This window comes from Otolemur garnettii, unplaced genomic scaffold, assembly GCF_000181295.1.
Source record: "Otolemur garnettii isolate 467f Iridium unplaced genomic scaffold, OtoGar3 scaffold00166, whole genome shotgun sequence".
Classification (NCBI taxonomy): Eukaryota; Metazoa; Chordata; class Mammalia; order Primates; family Galagidae; genus Otolemur; species Otolemur garnettii.
Window position 1 is genome coordinate 3,764,593 of NW_003852561.1, and position 9,530 is coordinate 3,774,122.

General features: G+C 38.3%; 1 protein-coding gene across 1 annotated transcript in view; it reads right to left on the bottom strand.

Moving 5' to 3' along the window:
• CPD (carboxypeptidase D) overlaps nt 1-9,530 on the bottom strand; it is a 74,388-nt gene that overhangs the window by 20,744 nt on the left and 44,114 nt on the right. The window contains exons 8-11 of the mRNA XM_003800106.3: nt 7,628-7,737; nt 2,455-2,557; nt 1,833-1,975; nt 85-254 (exon numbers count right to left, since the gene is read on the bottom strand). Coding sequence (XP_003800154.1) covers nt 85-254; nt 1,833-1,975; nt 2,455-2,557; nt 7,628-7,737 — 526 coding nt within the window. The remainder of the gene's footprint in view (nt 1-84; nt 255-1,832; nt 1,976-2,454; nt 2,558-7,627; nt 7,738-9,530) is intronic.

Here is a 9,530-nt window from a genome sequence, read left to right on the forward strand (position 1 = left end):
GAGACTTTCTGGTAATTATCATTCAGAATAAAGCCACGTGTGTCTTATCCTCAAGCACTCAATTCAAAACATTCAGTTACTCACCCTCGAGCAGATGCTGTGATTTTATAAGTTCCGGGAACCAAGAGACGCCAGTAATCTCCACTTTTGTAAGTAGTTACTGGGTGATTAATTTCAGCAACACTAATGGTGGCATTTAATATGCCCCTGCCATCCGTGGCATCCAGGACAAATCCTCTGACACCCTGATGAACCTGGATAAAGTACAAGGACATCCAGATTTCAATAGTAAAGATCATCATGTGACTATTTTGGGAGCTCATATCCAAACAATGGATTGTTAATAATGCAAACAAATGGAACAAACAGGATTCAGGAGTTCACAGTAAAATTAAATGTAAATGCTCATTAACCAAAGTACTTCTGAAGGCTAATTTTTCATAGGCTAGATTTGTCTTATCATGAGGAATACATAAATAACACTGTTTAAACTTAAGCACATTCTGATGAATGTAGCCTAGCCTCTTTCAAAAAGAAACTGTCACTTTTTAAAAAATAAAAAACAGAAGGACTGTTCTAAGATGAAAAAGAGTAAAAGGAAACATAATCAGATACAATGCAGAATCTTGACTAGATCCTGATCCTAAAATAGAACTATAAAATTACATTTGAGGAACAAGTGGGGAAATTTGAATACAGACAGGTATTCGGTAATATTAGGAAATTACTATTAATCTTCTTAGGTGAGATAATAGCATTTGGGGATAGCATATAGGACAATATTATTTTTTAAGAGATAGATGCTGAAATATTTAAAGACAAGATATCACAACACCTGTAAATTATATTATATTGAAATAGTTTAGATAAAAAATGTGTGTGTGTGTGTATATGTAAAATTTACATAAAAATAAAACAGAGCAAAATGTTAAAAATGTTCTATGTAGGTATAGGAATATTTATTGACTAGTCATAGCTTTTCTGTATGTTTAAAATTTTTCAGAATAAAATATTTTTAAATATTAGTAAAAATTCACAGCCTTTATTGCCATACTACTCAGGGAAAAAAATACAGAAATGTGCTGGCACAAAGTATTAGTCAGATTATCCTAATTAACAATTAACATATTTCTTATAGTTTTTACCTACTGGCCAGACGTGCATATCCAAAAAAGAAATTAATAATTTCATAGTAAATCACTGGCAATAAAAGAATAAAAACCTTTGCTCCATAGGCCATCTTTCTATTATTTGACAAGTGCTTAGGGGAGTACCCAATTAATGTTGGCCTTTTATAAAGACAGGGTAAAAACTGACCACTAACTATTAAAAGCAAAAACGCTGGGCACAGTGGCTCACATCTGTAATCCTAGCACTTTGGGAGATCAAGGTGAGTGGATTACTGGAACTTAAAGAGTTTGAGACCAGCCTGAGCAAGAGTGAGACCCCACCTCTACTAAAAAACAGAAAAACCAGCCAAGCATTCTGGTCGGTGCCTGATGCCCCAGCTACTTGGGAGGCTGAGGCAAGAGGCTCACTTGAACCAGGAGTTTGAGATTGCTGTGAGCTATTATGCCACAGCACTCTATCTAGGGCAAAAGAATGAGACTCTGTCTCAAAAAAAAAAAAAAAAAAAAGCAAGCAAAACATCACTACCCTGTTTATACAAATTCATGAATTTTCTAGATAAATATGCTAAACAAATTGGAAGAATATAATAAAACAAGTTGAAATTCAAAAAGTATAGTCTAAAATCACTGAATGAAAGCCACTTGTACACAGGAAAATCTTGCTTTTCAGAGAAATTATATATTTCACTTCCAAATAGTTACCTGTTTCATAAACTGGAGTAGAGATCTTCGATTCTGTTCCCAATATTTTGGCAGATCCTTCTCAAATGGATATTTCACACAACCTAGTTCAATAGTCACTTCAAAGCAATTAGTTTGCAAATAGTTCCAGTCCTGCATACCTCCTAAAGAATAAAAAATTAAAAATTAGTCACGCTGAAGAAGTTCTAAACAGTTCAGATCCCCAAAAGTAAGCAGTATTCCTGGTAAAAAGCTAAATTCATCTTCTATCATCTCTGAATGAAAAAAATAATGCATTCATGTGAGGCTCTTAGATGCTTGTGATACAGGCAAAACATCTTTAGTTTCATATACAAGAAGACAAATGTAACTTTCCTATTAGCACCTGCGAGGTTCTTTGTAATAGCCAGAAGTAAAATATAACAATTTAATTTTTAGTGTATTATTCTTGCCCAAAACTCAAAGCACACCAAATGTATTAATAAAAGTAGTTGGAAAGATTATTTGAATGTTTTAAACTATTTAAACGACATTTTAAAAGAACAATTCTTCCTGAGAATTAGAAGAACAGTAAGAAGCAGTACCATCCACAGGCATGAAAAAGACATCAAGTTGTAAGGCCTTAGTATAAAATAATTTTTACCTGGGACGTTATACCAATTAGCTCCATTTGTTATTCCATGAGGAAAATATTCATTAGGGTACATACTCTTGCAAGGTCTACCTTGAAACATCTGGGAATTTTCCTGGGGAAAAAAAAAAAAAGAATCTCCATTTGCATTTGTTTGTACCGGCATTTTGATGCAGAAGAATACAGGGAAACAGTAAGAGGAGGCAAAGCGTGGTGGCTCACGACCTTAATCCTGGCACTCTGGGAGGCTGAGGTGGGAGGATTGCTTGAGCTCAGGAGTGTGAGGCCAGCCTGAGCAAGAGGGAGAAACTCTGTCTCTACTAGAAACAGAAAACCTAGCTGGGTGTCCAGGTGCACACCTGCAGTCCCAGCTACTCGAGAAGCTGCTCAGAAGGTTTGAGCCCAGGAGAATGAGGCTGCAGTGAGCTACAAAGACACCACTGTACTCTACCCAGGTCAAAGTGAGACTTCCTCTCAAAAAAAAAAAAAAAAAAAAAGAAGAAGAAGAAGAGGAAGAAGAAATTATCAACCTAGAGATTGCCAATCATTTCATATTTTGGTATATAACTTTTAGGCCTACAGTATATGAACACAGAATGGCTGCCCAACCCTGTCTTCTTTAGGTTCTCAAAGACCATTTTATTGAAATACAATTCACAGACACACAGTTCACCCATTTAAAGTGCACAATTAGATGGCATTTAGTATTTACTGAGTTGTGCAGCCATCACCACAGGTAACTCGAGAAACCTTGGGCCCATGAGCATTCTGCATGTCCCCCCAACCCCACCCCAAGCCCCAGGCAACCACCAATCTACTTTCTGTCTCTATGGATTTGCCAATTCTGGACATAACACATAAATGGATTCCTACAATATGTGTCTTTGTTGTACCAGGTAGTAGGACTTTATTTCTATCTATGGCTGGATAATATTCCATTATATGATTTTTGTTTGTTCATCAGTTTGTTTACCCATTCATCAGGTGATGGGCATTTGAGTCATTGCCATTTGGGGATGTTAGGAATAATGCTTCCATGAACATTCACGTACAAGTTTTTGTGTAGATGTATGCTTTCATTTCTCAGGGTATATGCTTAGCAGTGGAATTACTGGGTCATACTGTAATTCTAACATTGTGAGGAACTGCCAGACTCTTTTCCAAAGCAGTTATACCATTTACCTTTTCCCACCAGGAATGCATACAAGAGGGTTCCAATTTCTCCACATCCTTGCCAACATTTGTGTTCTCTTTGTTAGTTACAGCCATACTGCTCGGTAAAAAGTGGTGCCTCATTGTGGTTTTCATTTGCATTTCTCTGATGACTAATGATGTTGAGAGTCTGTTCAGGTGCTTTTTGACCATTTGTCTATCTTCTTTTTTTTTTTGAGACAGAGCCTCAAGCTGTCCCCCTGGGTAGAGTGCCGTGGCATTACAGCTCACAGCAACCTCCAACTCCTGGGCTCAAGCGAGTCTCCTGCCTCCGCCTCCCAAGTAGCTGGGACCACAGGCACCCGCCACAATGCCCGGCTATTTTTTGGTTGCAGCCGTCATTGTTGTTTGGCAGGTCCGGGCTGGGGATTCGAACCCGCCACCTTAGGTGTACGTGGCTGGCGCCTTAGCCGGTTGAGCTATAGGCGCCGAGCCTTGTCTATCTTCTTTAAGAAATGTCTATTCAGAGTCTTTGCCCATTTTCAGCTGGATTATTTATCTTTTTATTATTTAGCTGTAGAGTTTTCTTTATGAATTCTAGATTTAAATACTTTATCATATATAATTAAGAATTATAAAAAATTTCTCTTATTCTATGGGTTACCTTTCTAATTCCTTTACATTATCTTTTATGAGTTGAACTATGTCCTCCATAAAAGATATGTTGAAGTCCTAACCTGCCCCCCTCAAAGCCCTTGGTATCTGAGAATGTGATCTTACTTGGAAGTAATTTCTTTATAGAGGTAATCAAGTTAAAATGAGGTGATTAGGGTGGGCCCTAATCCAAAATGACTAATATCCTTACAAAAAGGGAAAACAGGGACACAAAGACACAGGAAAATAATCATGTGAAGATGAAGGATCAAAATGATCCTTATAAAAGGGGAAAATATGGACACAAAGACACAGGGAAATAATCAGGTGAAGATGAAGGATCAAAATGATCCTCATAAAAGGGGGAAATATGGACACAAAGACACAGGGAAATAATCACATGAAGGTGAAGGATTGGAATGATGCATTTAGAAGCCAAGGTTGCTGACAAAGTACCAGAACCTAGGGAGAAACAAGCAACGATTCTCCCACATGTTTCAGAGGGAACAAGGCCCTACTGACACCTTTGATTTTGGGCTTCTGGCCTCTAGAACTGTGAGACAACACATTTCTGCTGTCTTAGGCCACCCAGTTTGTGGAATCATGTTATAGCAGATCCAGAAAACTAACAGTTTCCTTTGCAATAGAAACTTTTTAATTTTGATGATGTCTAATGTAACAATCACTTTTTGTCATTTGTGCTTTGGATGACATACCTAGAAAACCAAAGTCATAAAGATTTATCTTTTTTTCTAAGAGTTTTATAGTTTTGGCTCCTAATTTAAGTATAAATCTAAACCATTTTGAGCCAATTTTCAGGTATATTGTGAAGAAGGGATCTAGATTTACTCTTTTGCATATGAATATCCAATTGTCCCAGAACCATTTGTTGAAAAGACTATTCTTTGCCCTCTGAATTGTTTTGGCATACTTGTTAAAAAAAAAAAAAAGACAATCAATGTAAGGGTTTATTTCTGGATTCTCAATTCTATCTCATTGACCTATATGTCCATTCTTATGCTACTACCACACTCTTAAATTACTACAGATTTGTAATAAGTTTGAAATTTGGAAACCTGAGTTCCCTAACTCCTGTTCTTCATTCCAGAGATCATTTTGTCTTTTTCTTTCTTGAATCCTATCAACTTTCTTTTATTCCCTCCCTCTTCTTTTCTGTTTTTATTATATGATTATGTATGATATAATTTTGACTGAGTTAAGATAGTTTTTCATATTCTTAATGCGTGTTTGGATATATTTAATCTGTCTGGAGTGCCACTTTGCAGTTTTCTTCTGCTTCTTTTTCAGTTTTTTGTTTTTTTTTTTTTTTTTTGGGAGACAGAGTCTCACAATGTCACCCTTGCTGGAGTGCTGTGGTATCACAGCTCACAGCAATCTCAAACTCTTGGGCTTAAGCGACTCTCTTGCCTCAGCATCCCAAGTAGCTGAGACTACAGGTGACCACCACAGTGCCCAGCTATTTTTTTGTTGTAGTTGTCATTGTTGTTTAGCTGGCCCGGGCCAGGTGCCTCAGTGTATGTGGCCAGTGTTATAACCACTGTGCTACGGGCTCCAAGCCTCTTTTTCAGTTTTTGCTAGTGGTAGGGGTTCCTCGCTCTTTTATTGAGACAGAGTCTCACTTGCCCCCGGTAGAGTGCCATGGCGTCACAGCTCACAGCAACCTCAAACTCTTGGGCTTAAGCAATTCTCTTGCCTCAGCCTCTCAAGTAGCTGGGACTACAGGTGCCCACCACAACGCCCAGCCATTTTCTTGTTGTTGTTGCAATGGTCATTGTTGTCTAGCTGGCCTAGGCAGGTTCGAACCCACCAGCTTAGGTGTATGTGGCTGGCGCCCTACCCACAGAGCTACGGGTGCTGCCAGGTTTCCTCACTTTATATGTATAAAATTTCATTTCCTGGTTTTCTACGTGGACTTCATTTTCCTCTTGTTCATTTTTATGACATTAGGTTATTTTACTTGATTCCTAGCTTACTAGTGCCCTTTTCTGTCGGTCTAGCATAGTCCAGGCACTTCAGTGTGGATATTTTGTTTGCTGATTTGCCTCCGTGATAAGAGCAGAGTTGTTGTGAGTGCTCTCATATTAGTTTTCTTCTGCCTGGTAAAACTCTACATTTTCCTCCTCTTTTTTTCTTTTCCCCCTTCACCATCTAATTGCCAAAGGACATTTCTTCATTTCTTTTTGCCTTTTTTCCCTCCTCCAGAAGTTATGAGTTTGAAAGATTTCCTTTTAAATCCCCTTGCCTTTTAAATTGTGCTTATTCCTTTCAATCACACCAGATCCTTTAAATTGTATGCATTCTGAAATCTCTTCCCTGCAGTCCAGAGCTCCCATCTGAAGAGTTCAGTTCCTTTTTTATTATTTTCAGATTTAGGGCGTATGTGATACACGGCAGTGAGTCCAAATTACTTTAAAGGCCTGCCTTTACCAGTTTCCCTTTCTTAAAAGCCTTAGAACAGATATTGGTGATTTCTTCTTCTGTAAAAGGGCCCGACAGTAAAAATTTTAGGCATTATAGATCTGTAAGTCTCTGATGCAACTACTGAACTCAGCCCTTTGCATCTACTGAGATATTCACAGGATTTTTCTTCTTTCATTGGTTAATATGGTAAATTATACTGACTTATTTTTGAAATGTTGAAAGAAAAAGCAGCCACACCCAATATGTAAAATATGGCTGTAGGTCAATAAAATTTTATTTGCAAAAACAGATGGTATGGCTGGGCGCAGTGGCTCATGCCTGTAATCCTAACACTCTGGGAGGCTGAGGTGGGTGGATTGCCCTGAGCTCACAGGTTCAAAACCGGCTAGAACAAGAGTGAGACCCTCATCTCTAAAAAAAGCCAAAAATAGTCGGGCATTGTGGTGGGCGCCTATAGTCCCAGCTACTCAGGAGGCTGGGTCAAGAGAATAACTTGAGCCCAAGACTTTGAGGTTGCTGTGAGTTATGACACCACAGCACTCTACCAAGGGTGACAGAGTGAGACTCTGTCTCAAAAAAAAAAACCCCAGATGGTAGATGGTAGGCTAGATTTGGCCCCAGAGCTATACTTCATCTACCTCCTACCTTAGCTTATTTTACTGGGTTTATAACTTAGCATTCGTCAGATGAAATAAACTAGCATGCGTATATGCCAGGTACCATGCTAAAAACATAGATAAAAGGCTAATGGAGAAAGACATATAGTGTGTTCAAAAGTGAGGTAGGAAACAGGAGAAAAGGCCCCAATGCTGAAGGACAGGAGTCACGTGAGGCATAACTAAGAGAGCACTTGCCCTGACTCTGGTAGGACTTTCAGGTATTTTTATAAATGAAATAATTAATTTTGTGTACATCTTGTGTTTAAACATAAGCCTACCTTGGAATAAGAAAGTGCTATTTGTTGAAACACAGCATCGTCTGGTGATTTACTATATGTGGCAACTCCTTGTTCATCATCATCAAAAGGGTAATTAACCACCAAAGAACCTACGAGGGAAAGAGGAAAATGTAACATGTTACGTGTTTCAAGATGGACCGTTAGCTTTTCAGTCACGTGAATAAGCTTTTTGAAATACTGTCAGAGAAGGGAAACCATTAAAATCTGTCAAGGTGATTTTCCTCAATAGAAATAAGAAATATACTCATTTTCTCAATAGAAAATCAAAATAGGTTAAGTGAGGAAACGAATAGCTATGCAAGATGCCTAAAGGTTACCTTAACTAGAAAAGTCCTGGGAATTTACCTGAATTTACAGGTCAAATTTATATATCAGAGCTGGAACCAGAAGTATACAGGTATAATTTAAACAATTTTACTCTTATAATATTGAGGATCAGAAAAACTGTGTGAAATTTGATTTTTTATAGTAAAGTTCAGATATATTTAAGGTCATGGGATTTTAAAAGAAGAAGAAAGGCCAGGTAAGGTGGTGCGTGCCTGTAGTTACAGCTACTCTGAGGCTGAGGCAGAAGGATTGCTGGAGCCCAGGAGTTCAAGGCCATAGTGCACTACGCACTATGATCGTGCCTATGAATAGCCACTGCATGCCAGCCTGGGCAACAAAGTGATACTGTCTCTAAAAAATAAATTAAATAATTAAACAAGGAGAAACTCATGAGGTACAACTAATCTATCTTCCTCATTTTTCAGATGTAGAATCTAAAACAGAGGCTAAACCTTAACCCACTAAAATACTGAATATTTATCTTATAGTCAGATTAGCATTATTCAGAATTGTTAATGCTCTCCATTAGAAAACAATGCTACTATTTTATAATCATATGAGAAATTATTCAACTGGAGTTAATCATTTAACTTTTCACAACCTAAAATAAGGAAAGTAATGTTGCCAGGTGTGGTGGCGCTTGCTGGTAACTTAGGAAGCTGAGGCGGGAAGATTTGCTTGAGCCCAGGAGTTCAAGACCAGCCTGCACCATATAGCAAAAAGACCCTGTCTCACGTTTAAAGGACAAAAACAAAAATATATATATATTGCTTTTCAATATATAAAGGATATCAACTCTCTTCACGGTCCCCACAGGGCATAAAGTAATTAGGGTGCTTCTCAGGCAAAAGCCTCACACCGCCATTCCCCATCATAAGATTGAATCCTTTATTCTGTCATATCATTTTCATGTATCCATCTGTTCACTTATTCTACCTTCTACTAAGCCTTTCACTTTTGCCCTTTTTCATCCTACCACTTCATGGGAATGGAAGTAAAGAACCACATTCAACTTGAATTCAGATAAAACAATCCTATAATAAAAAACACCAGCAAACATTCCCAGAAAAAATAAAAAAAGAAACACTATGTTCATTCTATCCTCAAAATAGTACTGAGAACAAGTATGTTTCAGTACCCCCTCATATCCAAATTTAATTTCTCAGAAACATTTAATTTCACCTAGGATACATGACCCATGTGTAAAAACTCAAACAGAAAAAAAGTCAGCATCAACTTCTATTTAATATGAGGTCTGAAAGAGGAGTTCACAAACTCAACCTGGAAAGAGTTCGACACACCTCACTGCTGCACATCACTACGGTCACCTTCAAAGTGCTCCCCTCGGGAAGCTGTGCACCGATGCCACCACCTACTACCCTCCAAAGCAATTTTGGAACTTTGTCTAGAAGACCACCAGAGCTGTTGTCGTATGTCACACAAAAACACACAACAATGGCTCGGCTCCTATGGCTCAACCGGCTAGGGCGCCAGCCATGTACACCTAAGGTGGCGGGTTCGAATCCCCAGCCCGGACCCGCCAAACAACAATGAC